Source organism: Plodia interpunctella, chromosome 3 (genome assembly GCF_027563975.2).
Source record: "Plodia interpunctella isolate USDA-ARS_2022_Savannah chromosome 3, ilPloInte3.2, whole genome shotgun sequence".
NCBI classification, from domain to species: Eukaryota; Metazoa; Arthropoda; class Insecta; order Lepidoptera; family Pyralidae; genus Plodia; species Plodia interpunctella.
This window is the reverse complement of record NC_071296.1, coordinates 6,909,971-6,937,317: the sequence shown is the minus strand read 5'-3', so window position 1 is coordinate 6,937,317 and position 27,347 is coordinate 6,909,971. Positions and strand designations below refer to the sequence as shown.

Genomic DNA, 27,347 nt, shown 5'->3' with positions numbered 1-27,347 from the left:
CGGCCTAAGAAAAATGGCGGTTAAAAATTATACCAATGTGGTGAAATGAAATCCATTTAGGTACGCCACATTGCTTGTAAACGCAAGCCGGCCGTAACAAACGTATTTTGTATAAACCTGTATAATGTATTGGAAACGTTATCGCACCGTAACAGACAGTTGGGTTTAGGGATTAGGGCAGCGATTTTTCCAAATGCTTTTGTCACTGGATAAAGGCTTCCTGTCTACTGACCTTATTAGTTATACCAGCAGTAAAAGCAAGTTAATTTCGACGATTCCAGGGTTCCATCACGTTTTCATGAGCGCACGCACCCTAGCTGTCTACTAAATAGTTTGCAGGTTATATTGTAGAAAGGTAAGGGACCGACATCAAAATGTTAATTTTGTAGGTGCCACTATTATTCTACGGTGAATGTACGCTCAGCCTATCAATTAACAAATAATTAGTTGGTGTTCAGAATGAGTCAAACATTATTCAAAATTTATTTCTTTTTTTACATTGTTTAGATATTCACTATCCAAACGTCCGCTGGAACGTTTATAGTAATTGGAATCCTCTGTAGCAATCTGTAGCAATGTCTGGCGTTATCAATCGAAGGCAGTCGGTCACAAGCTCGCCCACAGCCTGCAAATTTTGATTAAGGATTTTGGACCACTGGCCCAAATTGTCGAGCACGGCTGTGTACGCTTTCAGTTAACTCTCGTATCTCATCAGTGTCGCAATTTTCATGTTTGATCAATGGATCTAAAATTTATTGCTACGCTTTGAAACTCGGTGTTTTACTAAAAATATATATCTTTACTATGGTATGTAGGTAGATAACATTGGATATCTTCCGTATTTGATACATAGAGTGTGTACTTAGTTTTAGTTTTATATAATAAGTATGATGAAATCATTTGTGTTTTTATATTTTACATATTCGTAAGTAAACATTTCTGATTTCATATTGTTATATCCATGTTGAAATCCTACGTTTTCAGACATAAGAGTGACGGCTCGTGAAGGGTAACTTACTTTCCTAATTACTTTTGCCGTAGCTATATGCAATAAGTAAGTAAATTCTAGAACAACAACAAATAGATAACTGATGAACAGCATTAAAACTTTCAGATTGTACTAATCGCATGTCCTTTCCAAGTTCTAACCACGTCACATCACTCAAGGTACATAATATAAAGGGGCTAGTAACCCTCGTTCCTCACACAGGACAGTCTTGTGGTAAAACTTTCAACTCGGATAAGCTAAACGTATTTTAGAATGACTATAATATATAGGATACTATATCATCTTCATCTCGTGTGGTTTTACATTGCGCGTATTCATTATTCTGTCTAATAAATTCATGTCTTTGATCTAAACGGATTTATCATCAGCATCGACCTTACTTTGTGAACTTGCCAATGTAAATTTTAACGTGTTAATTTACGAAACTTACATCAGAAACGTGGTAGTAAAATATGGAACAGTTATGGCTACAAATATTGTAATTTTTAATCCATATAGGCACATACGTTGAATATGCATCTATGCCAAGGATATCACAATGTTAAGACTGGAGGAAGTTTTTCGATGGCAAAATTTAAGCATCGCTAAAGTCATGAGTCATGAGAAGCGGTCAATCCTTATTCGTTACATTTGTTATGAACTCTATTATAATATAAACTAAATTATAAATATGAAATAAAAAAATTATAAAGTCTTATACGACTATAAAAACAAACATTGGAAATGAAACAGATATTTGACAGAGCAAGATTAACGGATGGCTTCTCATAAAAAGCTCGTATATTAAACTGGTTCGCAATAAAAATGTGTACAAAACCTTATCTGCTTAAACACAAGATGAGCTTTGAAGATTTGTGAAAAGAAAAATGAAATATAACTGAGCTCTGGTTTTAAACAGCACAGATTAAATACCGGGTGGACGTTTGAGTGGAGATTCTTCACCTACTATGGCAACAAAGGCCCGCGTGATTAAAATAAACGGTAGATTATTTCATTCAACTGTTCCTGCGACTGTGACTAACAGCTGCCTCTGCTAAATCTGCTGATTATTATAATAGAAATATTCTTTTATGAGTACCTACCTACTCCAGACAAAATGTATAAGACAATCGCGTTGTTATTCACACTATAAGATCGTGTAACGAACGCACACTTGCACATGATATGCAAAATAGGAACAATAGACGACGATAAACGTGTCAGGTTATGAATTATAACACACAAGGGTTATTTAAAAGTGAAAAGACAAAGGGCATCTGTAAATACTCTCAATAGAATATTGAATACGGGCTTAAAATTATTGGAATGAAAAAAGTTGAATATTATTTTAATAATACAGACAAAATAGGCTTTCGCGGAAAATAAAATAATATTGTAGTTAACGTTATCTATTGTACTGCTTAATTAGAGGATTCTGAGAAAAAGGTTAATAATAAACCCGAGAAAACTCGGCGTCGGATGAAAACCGACTGAGATGCAAAGTTTTTCCGCAGGTGAGTAAATCTTCATAATTAACTCTACGTCCCGTTAAATAATTTACTTAAAATTATGAAGATTGAATAAAAGGAAAATATAAAACCTCAAATTGTGTTAATTTATTTACGCATAGGTACCTATTTTTAGGGTTTCGTATTCCAGGTAAGAGAAGTCACAGTCACAGAACTCTTATAGTTTCGCAATGTCCGTCTCTCCGTCCGTCTGTCCGCGGTCTAGCTCAAAAACTATTTAGTACTAGATTGATGTAATTTGTTATAGGTATACACGTTTTTAAATTATATAAGCTGCCTATTATCGTTCGAGTCAAGTCTCTAACGAAATGAAATGTCCCTCCCTCTATACCAACGAAACGATTGTTGTTAGGAATTCAAACGTATTAGAACTCAATTCAACACATCTACGTTGGCTTTATAAGTTTACGAGTTATTACTCGTAGACCAACTAATTCTACTATAAAACGTCGAACAACTCCATGGAAAATACGCAACCCTACAATGTGCGTGGCCCGACACACACTTGGCCGGTTATATTATTCTGGGAAAAAGGATTTTGAGTATATTAATTACAATGTATATTTACATTAGCAGGCTAATAAGCGGCTTCAGTCGGTGGAAACGACAGGGTTTCTGTCTCGGTTATAATATTAAAACCGGTGAAGTGGGAATTGATTAAATATTTATGTATTTTGATTGTACTGACTTACAAGTTAGATTTTTCACAGCTGAGAGACCGTAAGATCCGAATTGATATAAAAAACTTGATACATGCGTTCATGCGACAAATCCCTTTTTTGAACCGAAAAATCCCTTGAGAAAGGGTTTTGGTCAAACGAAAACGAAGTAATCCTGTAATGGTTCAGCCTCTACCTTTTGGAGTACGGGATACATAAAAGTGATAAAACAGTAAAAAAAAGACAATAGATTTCAAGAACATACCACTTGGGTATAGAAATTTGAAATAAATGGTTTTCAACACACATCCCACTCTTGTCGTTCTTTATATTCTTTTAACAAAAAAAAATGTTAAATATTAATTTAATATTGTTTAATTTTTTTTGTTAATTTTTGTTAATTTTTTTTGTTAATGTCTTAACATTCTCCAGAGAAGGGATTCTACCCGTACCTATACTAAATTTCATACATTCGTCCAGAAAATTTTGCGTGAAAGGGTAACAAACATACACACATATATCCTCACAATCTTTCATATTTATAATATTAGTTGGACATGTAAAAAACAATAACTGCTATTGAGAGAAGTTTGCGTTTATTTAAATATTTAACTCGTTAAGTTAGGGCACATTTATCAAGATGTTAGTTGTATTATTTAGACAATAGCGTTTTTTTTTCGTAACAAAAGAAAATAAGTGTTTAAACTGGAATAGGCTAAATTACACGTTTTCCTGCAATTGGATCATTTATAATTATAATATACATAAATTTAGAATTTAGTGTCTGAAAATTTGTCATTTCGTTAAGTAATTTATGAGTTAGGAATTAATTCGTGGAAGTGGCGTGCGCTAAATGGATATAAATATTTCAGAAGCAAATTGAATCGACGACAGCCTGAACCCTAGGTGAGGAGGGGCCACCCGAGGCCCTCTGCTGCTTTCTGCCAGCCTTGAGTTTCCTCAACTTTATAAAAAATGTCTACTACACTAAGATTCCTTTCAAGCAATTGTTTGACTGTGTTTTATTTAAACATGATAACATAAATAAATAATGAATCTAAATGTTTCCACCGAAGTTTTAGTGGATTTATTTATCAAACGTCGTCGCCTTGTTTAATTTTCTCTCGTCGAATCTAGTACAAAGCAAACCTACTTAAAATTATAAATTATAAATGTAAAATATCAAAGCTTCATAAATTTGCTCATTAATAAAAATGCTGTATGTAAATAAAAATCATAGTCGTAGCACAGTATGATAAAGAATCTCTCTCTCTCTTATCTGAACGTTTTCCTAGTTACTCTATTGCGATAGTGTCAGAGCCCAAGGTCCGCTTTCCTACTTCCTTTCCTTCCATTCCTACGATATTTTATAATAAAGAGTAGGTACTAAGGTCGTAGTATCTACGAGATAACAGTTGGTAAAAAAATCTTATTGCCCTAATTGATCACGCCATGCATATTGGTTTGCCTGTGTATACTAACCATAATAAAAAAAGTAGCCTATGTTACTTCTGACGGTTTCGTCTATCCCTGTGCCAAACTTGATCAAAAGCGGCCAGGAAGTTTTTAAGTTTATTCATTACAAATACAAATCTTTTCTCTTTGTATAAGTATAGATATACTCGTATTGTACCATCTATTCCTATTTTTCTAGGTATAATATAAATACGTTTCAATGAAATGTCAAGCGTCTTTTTAATATTGGCTTTGAAGTTACTGAAATTGGATTCTGCACCAATATACGTGTAAATACAAAGTTCATGACGTGAATATCAAACAAACGTGGCCCGCTAAGACAGTTATGGAAAAAGTTTAGCTTATTAAAATGTCCGACAGACTTAGGACATAGTTCTGATGTTCTGTTTCTGATGTTCTGTTTGACTGGCTGTTCTGTGTTATAATAAAATTTTAGGAATTACGATACTAAGCTTTTCTAGTTACGAAAACAGCGCATTAAGTTTTATGAGGATTAAAAATCTTTAAAAAAATGTTAATTACACCTAAGATTCTAAATTATCTCATAAGTAGTATTTTAAATTATAAAAATTACCTTATTTATTAATTGTAAAAATAAAATAATAATACATCAAAACACCAGTCAAATAATAACTATGTATATACATAGTTAATATTTGACTGGTGTTTTGATTAGCTTTTTATAATGTCTTGATAATACGTGTATAATACTTACAATAATACATAGATCCAAGAAATTACTGAGGTAATCTTCTTTTTATTAGTGCTCGCACACGAAATCTTACAAAATCCGCACTTTATTTTTATAACTTTCCGCCAAGACACAAGTCCATCAATATAGCCTTCGAAAATAATTGAAATCCCCCTCTTTGATATAAGAATTGGTACTTAATTCTGCACCCTTAAAGGCAACCCTATGTTAAATCGAAATTAACCCATTTCTTTCATACCAAGAAAATAACGAATCCAGTTGGTTCCTAAATTTTAAGCAGTAGCGTAAGTACATTAATTGTATATGGAAGTTAATAAGACATCAAAAATATTTAATTGACTTCGAATCCTTGCAAACAATTACCGCCTAGAAGAATATAGTTCAATTTTCTTACCGTATTACTATATCCTTCTAGGCTGTAGTGGTTCGTGGTAACAAAGCCAATACTTTATCTCTTTATTTATCTAGTATATTATAAAACAAAGTCCTCTGCCGCGTCTGTCTGTCTATTCGCGATTAATTTAAAAACTACTGCACGGATTTTCATGCGGTTTAAACGAATATGTAGTGGCCACCAGTTTTGAAAAAGTATGCCGTATGACTCTACTCTGGCGTAAAAAAATAGAATTACCTCTTCTTTTATTTGATCAAAATAACTCAGTATCCGAGCTTGTAAGCTTAGCAGACTGGTTAAAATGTTTCCTCACACGACCGCGGAACGAGTGTGCTCGGTAATTAACGGGGCGAACTGTCCCGGACCTGTCCGGCACAAGCCAGATAATCCAGCTTTAACATGATAAATGTAAGGGTTTAAATCACATGCTGGATATTTAGGGCGCCCCGAACTTAAAAAACGCAGATGAAAAATATAGGACGAGGAAAACGACAAGCGGGAAGAGTATTAGAACTATGAGTTTAATGGCATTTCATGACAGATTTCAACGAATAGTCTTATTACAAATGTTTTTGTCCAATTAACCTTGACATTGTTAACCTTAATATACGCAGAAAAACGCAAAGTGCGCAATTATCTAAACGTCAGTGGCGCTCAGATTAAAGTCATCGATGCTGAAAAGATGACTGGTGCAATTTACCCTGAGGATTTTATGTAGCTATGTACATTTTAATCAATATATACAATTTCATCATCAAACTGCTATGCTATGGAATTAAATTGTATATAGCATTATAATAACAGGGGATAGATAGAGCCTAAAAGATAAAACAATAAGAAATTAAATAAATATCATTCTACCTTCATAGACACGTATACACAATAATACACAATAATATGGGGCTTACCCCAGGATAAGTGGATTAGGAAAAACTGACAAGTTACTTAGATGATTATGTTTAAGAGAAAAACTATTCCAATTTGAAAATAATACTCAAATTCCGGTCGTGGTTCTCTCGACAATTTTCATGGCTTGTTTTGTATTGTACTTAAGAAGGTACCTACGATTATGTCAGATCGTCAGCTCGTTATTTACATTTCATTATTTTAATATTATGAAGAAAACCTTTGAGTCTTATCATTGTTTGTCACAAAAAAAGAAACAGAAACAAACAAGACAATTTTATTACAAAAGTTTGTAATACTCACGAAAATCGATGACAAAGTCGATTCGTGAAATAAAACAAAAGTTTTGACTGCCTGCTCCAACTGTACTGGAGTGAAGTGACGCGTTCGTTCGGTACTACAGGATTTCTTAGGTAAGACAAAGCCATTTAATTAAAACTGATTCATTCATTTAAAAGTTGGGAAACTGTCTTAATTTAATAAGTTTTAAATGCCAAGTATTCGACTCGCTTTTTCCTTAAAAGCCACAAATCTCTACAGAGATAAACCTCGCAATTAGATAATCCCCTACGGTAGGCCTGAAAGTTTGGGAGCCACCACTTGTTGATGGGACCTTTTATAGCACTTAAAGAGTTTCCGATCCAATGGTTGTTCGTTGAAAACAAATCAAATTGTATGTAAGTATTTTAGGTTTTTATCTAATTACGCTTCAAAAATGATATAACCTTGACCATGGTATCACATATATGCATACAATATCTTAATACCCAGAATCCTGATATGAAAAACTTGAATAAAAAACAGATTGAAGCGCTTAAATATACTCCTTTGATATATTTATCTTTAATGAGCTTTCCACTAAATGAACGGGATAAGTTTACACAAAGAGATTTCGTTGAAACCGGGTCATTGGATAAATGGCGCGTAGAAATAGGCCACTGTGTCAAAAATAGGGCAAGTTGTCGATTTCAAAAATATGTTACTAAAAACACCTGGTTCTGATATATGTTATCAGACCACGAACACTTCAGAGGCAACAAACGACGAGTGCTTTTATTGACAACACTACGTCTCAATATTTGTAAATATTAAAACATGACGACCTCGGTGGCGAAGTGGTAAAGTGCTTGCCTCTGAACCGAGAGGTCTCGAATATGATCATAACATAACAATAATTTTAAAAAACTTATTTAGAATCTGTCTAATCTCATATAGATTATACCTACTCGTATCTAGTCGGTAAGGTAAAAATCCACTTCATCCATCCATCATAGCAAATACATATAGGTAATATGTACAAATGTACTGTACATATATATAAGTATAATAACTTTCTAACATAAAAATACGCGAGTCATCTCACAAAGAATGTTTCCATATATAATATTTGCCCAACTACGGTAGATCCACGAGAAAGTAATGAGTTTTCAGTGTATGGACGCGTGTAGGGTGTATTTTGGATGAAAATTTGTTGGCGAAAAGCAGAAATACACATGCCTATATTGGATCATGGCTAAGAATATTACTTAGACCAAATCATTTGTTTTGGAGCTTCAGTTGTGTAGAAGTGAATCACATTTACACACAAATAAGTTGTTTTTAAAGGGTTTTACTTTATTAGAGAGATCTTAATCAATTCATTAAATTTATATTTTCCTCGAGATACAATGTTTCTTACCTCAATTTATCTACTTTGCTCGGTTAAACGCAACACTACAATAAGATATCAATAAACGAGCACAACAGAGCGTAGAAGGAATTCTTGTAACATAACATATAGTTAGTGGGTGCTTCAAGGCGGGCGGGTCGAGTCGACATGAGATCAAAGAATTGATAACAGAGCCCTCGGCGAAGATATCACAAAGCCGACACTGTAAATTTATTGTAAGGCATATTACACAAACAGCTATATTTTGACAACTATTAATATACAATTTTGCATGTTGTACACAATTCCACAAGCTAAAATACAGATGCTAAACAATTCATCAGTCTCTGGAGTATCGTACCGTTATCTTGCGCAAATAAATACAAATTACTTTTATTTTTCTATTGTAGGCACTTAGGTATATATTGCTACTCTGCCAAATTACTACGAAGATGTGAACTGCTCACCATGATCCCCTGTCTCAATCCCGCGATATCGAGACATACGAAAACGACGTAATAACAATATTCAGAAACGGCGCGAACATTACGAGTTGAGATAAAACCTCCAGCCAGCTCCTGGGATTAGCTAAGGATGATTCGCTAGAATTAGGAGACATTACGACTTTGATGGTGATCCGGCAGATTGCTACGACTCTCCTGATCTAAATCTAATGTCAACATGCTGTATCTGATGTGTCAACATCTAAATGTTTTTAACGTAAAACATTAATTAACTCAATTATCTTCTCTAAACGCCTAAAATGAAAACCTTTTTCAGAAGTAGGCAGAAAATAGGTGAAATAATAATTAAGATTTGAAATGCTGAATGATAATTAAGATTTGAAATGTTATAATCCAGCCGGTTTGGGGCGTTCAAGCGTAAGTTACATAACCATATACATATATCAATATTTATATAACCATACTCCCTGTTGAAAGTGGAAGTAAATAAAAATACTGATTTAAGCATATATAAGTATGTCATGGAACTCGTGAATAATGAATTCACTTCAAATATAGACAAGCTATTATGGGCAAAAACACAAACACGTTTTTATTTCGTGGTAATGACTAACTACTATATATTAATAACAAAACTTTATTGGTTATAATACCTACATTCAATGAAAACAAATTAAACAATATTATCAAATACCCTGTACTAAGTAAACATATTTTCATTTAAACTTTAACACCCTTTTATTTATCAGAATGTAAAACACGGTCACTCTAGCCAGACCCAGAACGAATTCAATAAATAGATACGATTTTAAAATATCTAGTAAGAAAAAAATATTTTGTCCGTCGACATTGCCCCGAGCTACACCACTCAACACAGAGAGAACAATACAATACTTACAGAAACTCAGATTTAACATGTGTCTACTCTTAATGTTTAATGTTTGGATTTTATGTGTTTGCCAAATAAATGATTTCTTTCTTACTTGAATAATATTGGATTGTTGTATATGCGTATAGATAAATGTTTTCAAAATCTAGCTCTAGATATCGGCAACGAAAAAATAAAGAAAATATAAACTTTACCTACATATTATTTTATTAATAGGCAGTATAATATTTAGTAGTTAGAAGGATATAAAACTGTTTAGATCGTTTTTCGCTATTATCCAACTAAAATAAAATAAAAAAGATAATATCTTAGCTGTAAAACAATTACTATCTGTCTGAGTATTTTCTTTTCTGTCAACGTATCCCTAAATTGCTAGTTTCCTTTGACGATGCCGGTCGAATTTTGCATGTGTCCTTCGTCATTCGGCTGTATGCAATACCTTTGTTCCAATAGTTTCTTGGAAATGCGATTCACATCTCATACGTCACGTGAGCATGACACTTTCGATAATGTCACATAGGTACGATACATGTGAGATCGCTATAACAAAGCGTATGACTGTCTCTTGATCCTGACTGAGCGAACCTCGTCAGGCAGACATAGACATATACCCAACCTATTTCCCAAATTCTAGTAGTTTGTAGCTTTTTGAGAGAAATATAAATATGCCTTCAAAAACATGCTGTAAAAAAAGTCTCGCAGCTCAGTTTTTCTACTGTAAAAAGTTATGAGATCCATGTAATACCAAGTCGGTTAATTTATTTAGTCCCTACTTAAGGGACCTTCTGTCTTAAGTTATTACGTAAGTGATTATCGTATCAATATTAAAAATCTTTTACGTTTTAAATGAAGCTTCTATGTCTGCTAGAAGTGCCTTGGACCTTTGATGATCGGTCAGTCAGTGAGTGAGTGACAAAATCAAGAAACTTTTAGAAGTTTATACAATACCTGCTTAGATACTGAAAATTTAGGCTTCCTGTTTTATCCACAACGAAGTTATTGGAACGAAGGATGGTATGGCCGCATTTTTTGCTCGACTTGGCGGGAGCACGCCGTGCCCCCAGATTATTGTAATAGTATAAACTTAACTTGAAAAATTGTAAAGTCCTAATTTTACTAAACTTGCCCGAAACCTCCATAAACGTTGCTTCATATTATTTTCCCATTAATCCATACTAATATCGTAAATGCGAAAGTCTGTCTGTTTGTTACGCTTTCATGGCTGAACCGTTGGACCATATTTGATGAAATTTGGTATCTTATAGATAAAGAACCCGTTCAAACATAGGCTACTTTTTTCAAAAATCAACCCCCCCAATGACTGTAATGGGGGTTAAAAGGTTGTATGGAAACCATGTCTGTTCCGCTCTCGCAGAGAATTTCACGCGGACGAAGCCGGGGTCAAAAGCTAATTTTACATAAGCAATGTATACTTATGTATACGTAAATAATAAATAGAAAGATTCAATAACTATTTCTTAAATACACCATAAAGTTTTATTACGAAAAGTACTTTAATTCCATTGCATTAACTTACCATTTTACCAAGTATTTGGCAAAATGTGAGTGATACCTTCAATAAATCCTATCCGGAATTACATTAAGCCGGGGAAAGGTGATATATTCTACGGTGTAGGGTTATTGCCGACATGAAATATTAGTTTGTGTTTTCCACTACGCAGCAGTATGTAACCTTTAGATGTAAGATTATACATTATATTACTGTTTTCCAAAACTCATGTCAGAATTCATATGAATTAGTACGTATGAATATACGTACCTGCCCTGGTATGGCTACGAAGGAAATCCGAATTGAACTTTCACAGTTACATTTTGATCGGGGTCAATATCACTACATACTAGTAGTATTTAAAAAAATCGCCCGAAAATTTTTCCGTTTCTAAGCTTCTTTTAAACTCCACAACGATTCACTGTTATTTAGACAATTTATTAACGAAAATGTATACATACAAAAATGTATAAATAGACATATTAGACCGTTTGAATCCGGGCCGGTCGCTAGTACATAATACCTCATATATGTACTTTGAGCAAATAGACAAGACAGACAATTTTTTCAAAAAATATTACATGTTGGCAAATATGCCTGCAAATATTAGATCAATCCATCAATTTTCTTCATTTGCGTTAATCAATCAATATAATCAAAGTTTTAATATTTATGATATATTTATGATATACTTATGATATTTATGACATTATGATATTTATTGTGTACATAACACAATAAATTAGATGCTCCATGTATAATTAAGTTGCGCGATATCCGATGTAATTAAGTACCTATATCCTCTGCAGGTTACCCTCGAGACCCTGGTTACACTTGAGAGAGGCGAACCATTTGACCAACTGCTTTAATTTATGAGTAACCTATGGGGATATGTGCTCACCCAATTTCCAAAAAGTATTAGGACACTTTGATGGTAATTATGACGTTCATGTTCACAATGCCTCTTGCGTCTCTCGTGTAAATATGACATTTCAAAATGTCATCTTAGTGTTTGAAATTATCAAGTTCTTAAAAAAATTGTCTTTATTTCATCTACCGCGGTATATCCTAACAATCAAACTTAATTGAAAGATTTTTAAATATCTATATTACGTACTAATGTGTTTGAGCGAAGTGTTTTTATAATCTTTGTTTACATTTTAACTAGTCAACAGAATAATTATTTTTATTGGCTACTATTTGTTCGCTAAGTTCTAATTCTCTTCAACATACCGATTGGGCTTTTAATTTGAAAGTTTCAGACCATTTTGCGAAACTTCAAGACACCAGGGTCCGGCCATCTTGATAAACTATTCAAATTAATAAGTAGATCAGGGACTAACCATTATTTAGGATAAATTAAATACAATGTTCGTTATATCTTGCTATTTCCAAATTATTTTTAGATTTCAATTTGTTAATTACTAAATACTGTTGTATCGGTGGCGTCTTATTCGTCTTCACAAATACCTACCGCCGAGTCGACACGCTTAGAAGAAAAATTCTCCCAATATTCATAATTACTTACAGTAGATATGTAGGTACAATAGATACCTACATACAACACCAACCGATAAAGACCGAACAGCTGCTAAAGTAATTACAGGACAGGGACCATAATAATGGATTACGTTCAGAATTATGGCTTGGCCAACCTGCAAGATCAACACTGGTTGTTTATATCAAGCGGAAAGAATATGGATTCTGAAAGGGCATAACCTCGAATACCCATTAATTCATATTTACTACCATCGCATTTATGAAACATAAAAAATTTACGAGAAGGTAGAAAGGCTGCAGGAATACCTACCCTAGAGTCGTTTAGTTTATGGGTCACCTTAAATAGAGGTTTAATTATACTGGCAGATTTATAACGACGGATATTGAATTTCCAGACGTGTTAGCCATTTGGTGGTAAGCCGCTAACAAATATCAATAAACAGTGACAAAATAACATCTTCAAACTTCCAAAATCTAGATCTATTGCATGGACTACAACAAATTACAAATACATTTTGAGTGAAAGAAGAACATAATCCGACAGTAAGACGGAAAAAAGAAAAGATTCGACTTTTCATGTCGGACCATGGAATTAGGTAGTAGGTACTTACTAAATCCATGTGTCAGATAAATAAAAATAAATTTTAAAAAGTTTTAATTTCAATACGTGTGGGATCTACTTGAACGGTCGTAACATTTGTTTATTATTTATTTAATAACGCTTGAGTTAAACCAATTTAGACGTAATACCAATCAATCGTAAAAATCAATAAATGTACTTATTTACTACACATAATAATTCTGTATCCACCTCACACAACTCACACAATACACGCATTTTATTTTATTTCATTTTGCATTTTTATTACATTGCATTTTATTTTTAGCAAAAAACTGGCGTTCGCTTGGAACATTTTCGATAAAGCAATATTTGCAGTTGAGGCATTTTATAGACTTTTGTTTTCAGCAAAGCCAGTCTTTTTTAGTTCCAATGTGGGTAACTTTTAACAGATACAGGCGGATTACAAACTGCTTTAATTTATGAATAACCTTTGGGGATTATGGACTCACCTTGTGTCATTGTTTTGAAATAGTGGTCATTAGTTCGTAACTTAGAACTTAGGAGTACTCTTAAATCTAAATATAATTTAAAATTAGACTTGAAAAGTACCTGTGTAGGTCTAAAAAAAGTTAGGTACTTACTTACATTAATCCACAGATATAAGAACATTACAAATGTTCTTATGTCCGTGCACTAATCCAAGCTTTATACTTATACGAGTATGACATCAGCTTTGGAAGCTGCTTTCATTACGGAACTCCCACGGGAGGAAAACTGGGCAAAATAACTATTCTAACATGATGAGAAAATGTCAATCACCGAAACTACGGTATCAATTGCGATTGTATGCTTAGGATGATATGGTTGTTTTTGCAGGAGAGGGGTGGGTCGCGCGGGGGGCGCGGCGCGGGGCGATGCCCGCCCGCAAGGGGCTGCTCGCGCCCCAGAACACCTTTCTGGACACCATCGCCACCCGCTTCGATGGAACACGTGAGTTACATTTTTTACGATAAACAAGGAAAACAACAACTAGTTGAACTTTCAGCACGTTAAATCAATGATGCCCTACTATCAGAGGCACGGGGGCTGAATCGCTTGTTCCATAATCACTCATAGAATAGCTTCCATCTATGATGACCATTCTATGACTGATTCTGGATAATCTAACTAGTGGTGATTTTATATTTGAGTCACAAATAAAATATGCGAGTTCGAAGTCTTTCCCCAAAGAATAAAGCACCTGTTATACTGTTCCCTGTGTCCTAACACCTATATAGGTACACCAAGAATGACCTGGGGGCGGCGACAAGGCAGTAAAAATGGCAGAACACCTTCCAGGATTTAGTACTTAGTACCTACAAATTCCATGATTGTTAGAATGGCATAGAAACATCAAAAATATACATGCGAAATTATGAATTTCGTTTTTCCTTTTCGGATACGAAGCTAAGGCAAAAATACTTATTTTATTCTAAATGAAAATTCAAAGTAACATTTTACCCTTTGAGCGACACCTGTTTTGGTCATGGAATTAGTAGGTACTACGGAGTACCCATTAATTCCATGGTTTTGGGATATTTTCCATTCGACATCAAACATGAACATTAAGAGTAATGACATTTTGGTGGGAACATATAGGTGGGAATATACAGTTACCACTTTTCCCAACTCCGTGTCAATCAATAAATGAAAATTCAATACTCTCTCGGAGATTTTTATTGCAAAGATCTTTATTTATAAAGAGGCCCCTTCCATTTATGGCTGTACATTGGCTGAGTAATAATGTTTTTATTTGGACATAAACACTTCATATTCGTGTTTGTGAAGTAAAACAAAGATTATGAGGAATGAAGATAATATAATGATAATCTATACTACTTAAACATAAGAGGCTAACTTGCTTATCCTATTGCTGATTCTAACAATCAGTTAGAGTTTTGTTTGATAGTGTATAGTGGGTGATAGCCACACGCAGGCAGTAATGATTGAAGAAGATATTATTATGTTTATAACAGATGCAATAATTCACACCTACTGTCTACCAGGTTGACGTTAGGCAGACATTTTTTCAGGCTGGTTGTAAAATGACAGACGAATCTCCAAATGTTTAAGGTCTATTTTTTGATGAAAGAGAGGTTTATAATTTTTATACTACGAGGAAAGAAGAAAGTAAATAAGCCTTTGTGCCTTTTTATTTTATTTTATTTTTGTATTGTTCTTTTTTTGTAATTTTGGTGCAATAAAGAGTAATGGATTGTAGTGTGCTAGTGATTGTGGTCGTTAAGTTATCTTACTTAAACTTAGGAAATATAGGCCCGGGCTCGCTTCCAGCGCAGCTTAGCCTGTCGTCGCGGGCGGCTCTGAATAATTGATACCCTACTAAACGATATTATTGGCAATACGGCTATTACTTTAAAACATGGCTCTCGATAGGGCAATATTATATATATAGCAAATAAAACTCATTTAATAAAATGAAAAGTGAACGAAATAAATAGAAAAAATATACCTATAACGTCATTAATATAAAAAATATACAGAACATGTGAAATTTGTCAAATTGACTTAACTAGTGTTTTTTATTTTAACTAACGTGTTTTATGCACAGTAGCGCAAACTAAATTATATAGCGCTATTGTCTCACATACCTTTTGACCAAATCCTATACGGGAATCCTATACGTTCTTTTAGATAAAAGTACCCTATGTGTTCATTCAAGGTATTACTTACTTCTTACTTCCCTCGAGGACTATTTTCCGCAGTTAGGCCTCTTGTTCCTGGCCCTCTGGCCCTTTCTGCGTATTCGAGGTATCAGCTACGTCAATTCAAGTTTAATAAAAAATGGGCCAGCCGTTTAAGATTGAAGAAGTAACAAACATATCCACAAAGTTTCGCCTTTATAATTATTAGTGGGATAAGCATAACCGCCTAATATCCCGACGCTTGGGGCCTTGGGCATTGTTAATCAAATCAGTACGTTTGGACGTAGTAGCCAAAATCACCAAATTTCGTAAATACAAAATTACCTTCAAATGAACGATTGAACGTTGAAATATTAAACGGTGAGTGTTCCCAACGGAGGGAATGAAAATCTCGCAAAGAGAGCCGTATTGAGGCTCAAGGGGGGCGCGGGGAGCTATTCAATCATAATTTTTCTTTCAGAGGCTTTATGAAAGTCTGAAAGCTAGGATTAAACGATACCAACTCGGTTCATTCAATCAAACTATCTTTATTTCACTACAACTCTCTTTTATTGGTCCTAATATTAGGTTGCATCAATAAAAAACGCAAGGTGTGTATATAAGTTTATATAAGATGTGGTCATCAACGGGGGCGGCACGCAGATTAAAATTAAAGATTTACTTCATAGTTCCCATAGTTTTTTTTTTATTTTGTATAGTCAAAAGCGAACGATGAAGAAAATCAGCAACACGTAATAATATTTTTTTTTAACCTTTTGATGACTAGTCCTACTGCTGGGCAAAGGTCTCACCCTTATTCTTCTACCAATCTCGATTCTATGCAAAGTATTTTATAATTTAGGCTAAAATATGAAAAACAAATTTAATTTCTTTAAAAGTATGTATACTTAATTGGTCATTATATAAATATAAGTGCCTAATTAAAAGTTTAATATTACGTTATCAAAGAAAATCTCGTTTAATTAAATTAAGTACTTACTTAATTTTCAATATAGTAAAACAGAGTTAATTGAGTAAAATTTCTGGATAATTCTATTCGATAATCTCATCACACACACGTGCTAAAATACGCATTTATCTTATATAATACTTATTCTGTACTTACGAGCTTTAATTTAATATGCAACATCTTTCCGAAGCAGTTTGATTGCAGATTATGACGATAGCACGATATTGAAATATTAATACTAGAACAGACTCCTCGAGCTAAATCAATAATATTTCATAAAATATAAATATTTACATTGAAGTTCATTGCGGTGCAACACAATTAACAAATATAGGTACTGAGGCAAGTACACTGCCAAGGTTTAGTCCCAACTTTAAATTTAATCTATCCAAAATACATATTTATTAATATTACTATTAATATTATTAGATGTTTAAAAAATAAAAATATTTTTATTATTATAAAATAATACCTGCTTATTATGAATCAAACAAGAATAATTTATCTATATTGTTATATAGTGCAGATTAACTGGCAATTGCTATGAAAAATCATTTCCACGAGCAGAAATCATTTCCAGTATATATCTAAGTGTGAAAACTTTTCAGGTTGTGACGATACTGAAAATGCGAGTGATGCACAAAAAAAAATCATGGCTCGAAAGTGATTCCATGAAATTAGTTATAGTATAACAGTTTAGCGGTATGTACCACTGCATATTATGTCAGTGTACGGCGCCAGTTTCAATTAAAAGCTATTTTTGAGGCACCAGCGCGGCGCATTGACCGTGCCTCAGTAAAATTAGACGCGGATTCGCAACGTGCAACTGCATACGGCAGTTATGGCCGCGATAAAGTTATTTTTATGTTTTGTAAAATGTTGAAGTGGTAACAAAGAACAAAACATTATTTGCACCAAATAAAAGGATACGTTTATTTGGTGCATATACTATATACACTACACTGGTTTAGCAATAATCGCTAATAATAATAAGGTGGAGAAGACCACGAACAATTATATAAACCAGAGAGATAGACTCCATTAAGTACTTAGGCACTCAACGCTTCCAAATACTGTAATCGACCCTTATACATACTTTATTTCTAATAACATATTTTATTTCTAAACACCATTTCCACTCCTTGTGTATTAGAGGAAATTATGACTCATTTTAAAGCCTAGATTCATTATCAGAGGTACATTTTAAATATATGGTATTGATAAATGTTTAAACTTTGAAGATCCAAATTTATTTTGCGTTTGAAGCATCTGCGCTCTACAGAACTCTCAACAACCTTTCAACCTCTCAAACTTTTTTAATATGATACTTCAACATTTACCTATTTCCCTGACTTAGATGTGTATGTATAAATACTATAATCATCAAACAATTACCTCAAATATTATAATTTATAATAAATAATGTGGACATATGTAATGTGTTTAAGTAATTAAAATTTAAAAGCTTTAAAATTTTTGCAAGTTGCGGAAACCAGCAAATCACCTTTTGGGGATAATTTCTGGCCATGCCGGTTTCACCTAGTCCTGACAGAAAGAAGAGTTGACACCCGAGAAGTGTTGACTTGATGTTGTCAAGGATGAAATGCGTGTCAAATGGTCAGAGTACTATATAAGGATGCCGAAGGCCATGTTAAATGGAGAAAAAAAAGGAAAACCGACCCTAGGCTCTGACTCCTAATAGTTGTGAAAAGAGCCGGAACATTCGCTCACATGAGAGACATTCTAAGTGCATCCGCATCCGATGTCAAAATTTTTGGGCCCGAAGCAACCCTGAAGAAGATAGTACCCTTTCTTTACCTATAGGTACAAAATAAAACAATAGTAAAAGTATACTGGAAATGAAGTTGAGTGCTATTGCCCATAGCAATTGGTAAACAAAAGTACGCTAAAAAAAGCTAAAGTCTAAGTGTACCCTATTTTTAGAAGCTCGTGTGAAGTGAAATGAAAAGATTCGCGTGCCCGAAACGACTACAGTTACACTCAGCTTCAGAATAATATTAGTAAAACAGTTTCTTAATAGACAATTTTAGTAGAGGCCTGGAATTTATGGAAGACTTAATTAGAGGCAGAATCTCAGCACAGCAGCGTGTTTATTCATCGATACCATCCCTGAATATACTAGGAGGTAGAAAGAAACCACTAATAACTCGTCAAGTGCGTTTCCGGCCACGCCTAATGTTAGGGTTCCGAAGCTATGCTCTACACATGTATATATTCAATATCAGAAACATATATTTCCTTCTAGATGTACATAAGTACCGACTACGACTAGGTATAATACCCAACAGATTAATTAAAATTTGCTCTTAAACTTTTAATCGATATTTTGAGATTATCGTCTATTAAGTACTCGTTAAACTTGTAAAACCGCAGCGATATTTTTCCCATCAAATTCATTATATTTCCTACTATCATGATTTTTTCATGTGTCGATACACATGAAAAATATCATCATTACGCGGTAGAGAATATCACTAATCATGACTCGGCCAAAATTTTGTCTTTTTAATAACCCGTCACAATGGAATATTTGGGTAGAAAAAAGTGTTCCCTCTAGGTTTAGGTGTACATAAAAAAATATTCTTCCAAGTTTTCTACTGTTATCTCCGCGTAATTAAGATGCATATCTTTACCAAATTACAGTTGTCTTGTACATAAAGTCTCGGAGCTAAGCCAATGACGGACGGACAGACATAACGAAACTGTAAGAGACTAGACCATGGCAACCATGGAGTATAGTAACATAACGGCTTGACGAATTCGTAAACAGCCATAGTATTTTATTTATTTATATCCTAAATAATTAACTACTGGTTCGTGTCGATAAAACACTTCTTTACGTCAGTATTCGTTAGACTTGGAAACTTAGGTACGTAGGTATAACTTAACTTGAAGGGTAATTTTCCACATCTCATATAAAACACATTGATTTTGTTTCAAATACATAAGAAGTTTGCTAAGAAAAAGTTTGGAAAGTATTTTTGTCCGAGTGTACTGTTCGGCGTATCTCTTTGACGACCGCTAAGAAATTGCTGCCAGCAACGTAACACAGTGTATACCTGCATCAGACTTAATGCCCTGAAGCATTTTCATCAGACATTACTTTACAAAAGCAAGGCCGCTTGTTGAAGAAGTAATTTAACCTATGAAAAGTTAAGATCGATCTTATGTATAGCTTCCTCGATTCTCCTCTATCTAAGTCCCGGTCAATCACCTATATTTAACAACTACTTATTTATAACAGTTTGCAATTTAACGGTTAATCGTATTTCCTATGAAGATTTCGTATTAGATTAAATTTTAGGTTACGTTTCATGTTTACCGAAAGTCAAAGTACCGGTGTCGGAACATCATCATATAATTATGTTGAAATCTCGTTATACGCACCTCCAGCCAAGCGTGCCTTCGTTTACCTGAGTTAGCTACATTTACTAACGAGAAAATCAGAATTAACCCTCAAATTTGTTTGCTTTTTAACATATAAATCAATTAGAATATTATATAATGAATTTTATAATCCTTCTTTGTCAGGACTTTGCTTTGACTCTCTCTCTCATTGATAAGAGCATTTTCTCTATCTATAAAGCGTCGGAGCCCAGGAACTGCTTTCCTACTTTTTCTCCTCCACTTCAAAGTCTCCGACATCCGTAGGTGACAGTCCAAATTTGCACGCATATTTTTCCTGACAGCATCAAGCCAGCACATTATTTGTTTGCCCCTTCTGCCAAGATCATGTGGAAGCAGTATAGGCGTATAGCAGTATACAGTATATTGTAATAGTTATTGGTTTTCGCAAGACGTGGCAGTAGCAGTAACAGCAGCAGTCGTCGATGGACGAGTTTGTCTACTGCGTGTCATGGATATAATGGCTGCCACAAATACAAAATGACACAGTTAACACACTCACACTCAAGTATCATCGTACTGCTATCTTTCATCCCCGAGACTAACATTCTAACACAAACACGCCCGGTCATAAATCATACAAGTGTTTATGTATATTTTATGTACATCGTTTATTTATCAGTCGTATATAATTTCAACCATCTGCAAGCATCTGTTTATAGTATGTCAGCGCTGTGTCCTCGCATGCATAACACACTATGCAGTCCACAAAGGTTATTAAAAATTTGACATTGAAGTAAATCTCAATATGATATATGGTTATAAACCGCAGATTCCTTTTCATCCACCAATAAGCAGCTATCCAGTAGGGAATAAGTGGTCCTCCACGACATTAGGCTATGTCTACCCCAATACTTTATAGGGTAATTACATCACACAATTCGTTTACTAGCTGTAGAAGAAGCATACAAAAACTCTATAAATAAAAGGAAAATACCAAGATTCACTCCATGTTAGTAGTTGTCGCGTGTAAACATTTTCTGAAGCACGACCTGAAGCATCCGAAAGATCGATAAAGATTGATGCTCTGGGCCACAATACCACTTAAATTGTTATTTGTCGATGCTCAATGTTATTTGGAGCTTCTTCAGTTCTATATTTCCACGGGAAATGAAGAACTACACGTATTGGGAGTGGTGGACGGATTCGACATCTGTATTATGATATTACTTATGTATTAAACATATATTGATTATAGAATTTCACAATCTACCACCTCCTTATATTGATAGAATAGCTGTCACCGCAGCCTATTAATTCGTCTTGATGGTTCTTTGTTCTGTTTTCATTTAGTTTTTTTTTGTTCAAAATTATAAATAAGGCTCCGAGGTAGAAATAAAAGGTCCTAAAATCCTAAGTAGTATCCTATTTTATAGGCCTGTCAATTGCAGTCGACATGTGCGATCCCTACAAAATTCCAAACCACCTAATACTTATTTATGTTACATGTCATTATTTATGTATTATGAAAATACATAAAATGATAGATATTTCAGCTGTTTGTTTAAAAAAACTTCGTTATTAACCAAACAGCTGAAATATCTTCTTATATGTACCTACTACTTTATATTTTTTCTTAGTTATTTTGCGATAGTCTAATTTGTTCTAAAGTATTCCGCTGTAAATAATTTATACTCTTAACAGAATTGTAATTATATTTAGTACATTATTATGTTCCTTAACCTGTGACATAAATAAGGTTAAATATTGAATTTTAAAAATAGAATGCATTATGGTTTGTTGGCTTTGATCACTTTTATGTTATTATGAAAAATATAAGAAGAAAGAAATGCGATCTTGCTAGTTTTTAAGCAGCCAGTGTGAAAAAAAAATATCTTAGCAATACCTAGCTATAGTTTGTTTGGTCTTTAAATAGTAGATAACAACATTAACGAAAGAAATTAAATCAAAAATGACTGTTGTAAATATCCATATATACTTTATTAAAAATTACTAATTTTCGAAATGAAAAATAAAAAGTGATTGCTACGGTTGGAAGTGAATAATTACAACTCACATATAGCCGCTCACAAGAAGATATTTAATTGAGTGGTGGTAAGGGAACCAAACGCCGCGTATGATGGAATTACGGAAACCTTGAAATTCATGCAAAGTCATGTAGACACAATGGTGTCTATGGTGTCAACACTACTTGCTTCACATTCAACTCTTAGCTATAAAGGACACACATCGTGTGCTAGGCCGACAATCTTTATTAGAATTTCTTTTTCGCACGTTCAAGCCATAAAAAGGTTAAAATCAATGCCAGCAGGATAGCTTGTGGTGGGTATAAACTCCTTTGCTCCTTATGTCCGGGAAATGTTTGCAAATCTCAAATGATGTTGCTCTTTAACTAAATTTTAGCATTGCGCATTCGGTGTGCACGGAATTTTAAGCTTGTTTATTATAGTATATAGGTAGGTATCCTAAACATACAAAATACTTAATGGGGACATGATAGCAGTCCCTCGATGTTTTAACGTAAAATTGTAATAACTACAAATTTTGGTGGTCATCTTATTTAAAACCACTTAAGTCGTCTTACCTACTATTATTTAATTACCCCTCTGTGTTTTATATAAAAATGTATTGCTCAGATCATGCTCAGATTATATAAGGAACTCAGATTATATAGGAAGGAAATATTGCATAAAAATCAAAGATCATCTGTAGCGAATGCGACTAATTTAAATATTGATAAAAGTATTAAGTATACATGACGTCATAATAATCAGGACAATATAATTGAAGATATAATCTATATGTAATCAAACATCAACACAATCAACATATAAAGTCATTAAACTTGTTTTTGATATCTATAAAAGCCAGATTTATCACTCTACTTGAACGAATGGAGGTGAAAGTAATTGCCTACAAAACCTTTACAATCAAATGTAAATCCAGTGCAATGTAACGACATATTTTGTGATAACATTGCATAATCATTACGCTAACCTTTGTAAAATAACAATCGAATCCTAGAAAGAAATTATTGAATTAATACCGTATGTGGAACCTATAATTTAAGCATGGGCTTTCAACAACTACCTACTTGTATATAAAGCCAAAGACATGTCAGACGACTTGAACACCAGTAAGTAGTACAAGTAATTTAATAACCTCTGCCAGTACTCGCGTTTTTATATCCTACGAACTCTAACGAATATACTTATTTGGAAACTACTATTTTATTAGACTGTGATCATACGTCGTTATTTCCCCATCGGCCTAACTATGCACTAGATATGTAAAGGCCTCGCGCAAAATGCTAACTACTATTAACTACTATTTTATATAGCCGTTCCGACATAAAACTAAAAAGTAACATTTGCCAATAGACAGCAACTTCGTGCTGGGCAACGCGCAAGTGCCGGCATACCCGATCGTGTACTGCTCGGACGGGTTCTGCGAGCTGACGGGCTGGGCGCGCGCGCACATCATGCAGAAGGGCTGCGCGTGCAAGTTCCTGCACGGGCCCGACACCAGGGAGGAGCACCGGCACGAGATCGACGCCGCACTAGATTCCAAGCATGAGCTCAAATTAGAACTTATTTTCTATAAGAAAAATGGTAAGTATGATTATTTTTCTTATGTTCTCTACGTAATTATAAGTTGTGATGAAAAAACATATCTCTATTATGTATAGCTAATACTATATTTAAATAGGTACCGAAATACACACCAAAATAAATATCACATCTTTACAAAGAAGGCCTAATGCAAGAAGCATGTTAGAAACAGTGTACTCGAAGTTACTAAATTTCCCGTGGTCCGATCGATAGGCTCGTGGTCGATTAATGAGTATTGCTTTTCACTTTTTAGTTTTTAAATAATAAGTTTTTTACATAAATGTAATTTACAATACAAACTTTTATTGTTGTCAGAGAGATTTTATTGCAAACATGGATTTAATATGTACGGAGTACCTACTAATTTCAAGATTGCATTCAATGTTAGACAAAATTTAGGGTGATTGTACAAAATTTCAGCTCAATCGGATGAAGACATCTGCTTCAAAATTGAGTTGTAAGATTAATAATAATATTAAATCTTTAATAAAATTCACCCATTCACCAGATTCACCCGAATAGACATAGGGACATACACAGTTACATTACAAGTTAAATAAAATCTTGTAAAAAATGAGCTTAATATTACGTACTCTTCATTTAAGTAGCACTAGGTAAGTATCTATTGAAGCGAAGTAACTTTCGCCCATTTTTCCACTTCCGCCATTTCTGCGCCATCAGTTTCGCCGCGAACAGGAAAGTAGGTACATTTTTGCGAAATCATCTGAATGAAAGTAATTTAGTTTCTTTATACCAATTCATTTGTAACACAACAGAACATGAAAGAATGTTTGTTTTATTTCGTTAACTTTCAATTAACATACAATCCAACTAATTAAGGGGTGTCGGGTTTTTTTTAATATAAACACATTGAAAACGATGATAAGTTATCAAATAATCTTCAGCTCTTAAGTCGATGACTTTTTAACTTTTGAAAGTATAATGTAATTGTCATATATTATTATCATCGGTTAATCCAATTTGTATTCGTCTATTATTTGCTCAGTAACGTAACCCCAATTATCCGAATTTCACACAGAATCAAAGTTTCTTTTTAAAATTTTACTTCAAAAAGAGAGCTCTTATTTGATTTGGGTCGGACCCGCGGAAATCAATTTACAAATTTTACGGACCTTTCCCCTTTGAGCTGCCTTTTTATATAAGATTTTTTATTTACAATTAAGTACAATCAATTCTCTTACCATCCGCAGATGGTAAGAGTTGTACTTATTTGAACAAATAAGTAGTATTCCAAAAACAAAATACAGTTATATGATTTCGCAAATTAGATTCTAAAAATATATAGAAAATGTATCCAAAATTTTATTGATACAAATATTATTGAAAAATATGGACAATTAGGAGTTGAAGGCATTATTTTTCAACAAATTCATGAATGAGCGTTTTATTCAGGAACTTGTTTCATCTTAAGCAGCTCCACAAAACATCGTCTGCACCACAATCGTAAACAAAAACCAATAAGAGGTTTACGATTCATTCGACAAAATTAAACTTTTACAGGCACCCAGCTGTTTGTCGTCACCACTCATTTAACTGCCTCTAAGAGCGATTTAGTACTACCTATACTCGAAACCACTTCAAACATTTAACGATTTGTTAAAAATGCAAAATTTTCACACAGAAAACAATAAAGATGGAATATCAAAATGTCATAATAATTAATTAGGTAATCAATTAGGTCATGATTTTCTATTTATCAATCATACTTCGTTCTATTACTTGCTGTACATTACCTGCTAAAGTGCCAAAGTTTTGAAATGCATGGGGGAAATGCTTTAGAAAAAACATTTTATCCAAACCGTGCGAATGAAAATAACCTAAAAAGACTAGTAAGTATAGAATTAAAAGATTAATTTTTAATTTACGTTACACGCAGGTACTCCCTTTTGGTGCTTACTCGACATCGTTCCAATTAAGAATGAGAAACGAGAGGTGGTTTTGTTGCTCGCCTCGTTCAAAGATATCACCAACACCAAGATGGCCGCCATGAGCACTAACGAGGACTTCGACAGCGGTAAGTATCGTCACAAAGAAACACTTCAAACATGTAAAGAAAATGCTTAAAAAATGAGTTTGATTCTCGTTCGTCATTTTGTGGCCTTGTTTTGAGGCATTGGTTTTTAAATTAACACTGACGATGTTTGACAGTTGTGCATTTGTATTAACTGATATTGAGCACGTTGTTTTAGTGCTATAGGTACCTATATAAGATAGCGTTAGTTGAGCTCCTGTAGCTACCAGTTGGCTAGCGAGTTGCGACCATCACCGCACGGTAAAGTTCCTTACAATTGTTTGTATCAACTATCCACTTTCATTGTGTATTCTAGTAGAAAATATTTAAATTAGTCCATAGATGGAAATTCTATCTAAGTAGATCTTTTAGATTCCATTAGCACAATGAATAAAAATGTTATAAGTACCTAATATTTTTTTATTTTCAAAATGTTCCTTTGAATACGTGAAGTATTGTCAGGTATATGTAAGTAATAATTTGCCCCAAACTCTCTTTTTATGAAGTAAGTTTAAATTCTGCATTAAAGTTCTCCCTCAAGTTTGCAAATTTCTTTGTAGATATGTTTAAGTTTGAAGAATTAAGTATAAAGATAAAAACCACCCTGTCTAACTCTTAATACTAGTTAATTTTGATCGCATTCAAACTATGATTCTGTGTCGCCAGTTTTTGCTATACCCTCTTTATGGTGACCCTGGCTGGAAACATTTCGCAAAAGCACAAAGTTTTGTTTGCAGACGGGCTTTAATCAAGCTTGTGCATTGAACCCTAATATTTGTCATATTTCAACAAACGCAAGTCAGCTATTGAAACGATAAGTTCATTAATATAGATCATCTTATCTAAAACTGAGTGCTTATTGTCCGAACAGGTTTCTGTTTATTGTAAAATTACGAGAAAAATAGTTTCGAGTGCTCAATTTTAGATTCAGATTTGCATTACCACAATATCTACTATTGAAATATGCTATGGGTTTATTTTCAACATTTTTGGAAAATGGTGTATCACATTATTATTCATCAATTACAACATCATCATCACATGCAAATCAAGAAACGCTCGACATAATAAATTATGTATTTCATTGGCATGAAACCAGCACTGTTTAAAAATATCTACATTGCAAAGTTTTTTCCCATTTATATCTTATAGCGACTTTGACTACTATAAAAACTTTGTTTACTATAAAAATGCATGAGTTTTCATATTTCAATCTCATCTTTACATTCAATTAGACATTATTGTAACGATTCTTTGTTTCTATATAGATTGAGAAATTAGAAAGTTTTTTTTAACAATAATAATTATTGAAAAAATATAAGAATGAAACAAAATAATTAATGTATGCTTTAACATGTGCATGCTTTAACTTTTTACCTACTTTTCGTCAATTATACATATATAGTTTATTTATGAATGTTTGTCGTGT

General features: G+C 33.6%; 1 protein-coding gene across 9 annotated transcripts in view; it reads left to right on the top strand.

Moving 5' to 3' along the window:
• The window catches only part of Elk (Eag-like K[+] channel), a 54,442-nt gene that overhangs the window by 14,008 nt on the left and 13,087 nt on the right, over positions 1-27,347 (top strand). For all 9 annotated transcript variants that reach the window (XM_053769549.2, XM_053769556.2, XM_053769554.2 and 6 more), the window contains 3 exons: positions 14,114-14,227; positions 23,656-23,886; positions 25,784-25,921. In XM_053769549.2, coding sequence (XP_053625524.1) covers positions 14,152-14,227; positions 23,656-23,886; positions 25,784-25,921 — 445 coding nt within the window. In that variant the 5' untranslated portion in view covers positions 14,114-14,151. The remainder of the gene's footprint in view (positions 1-14,113; positions 14,228-23,655; positions 23,887-25,783; positions 25,922-27,347) is intronic.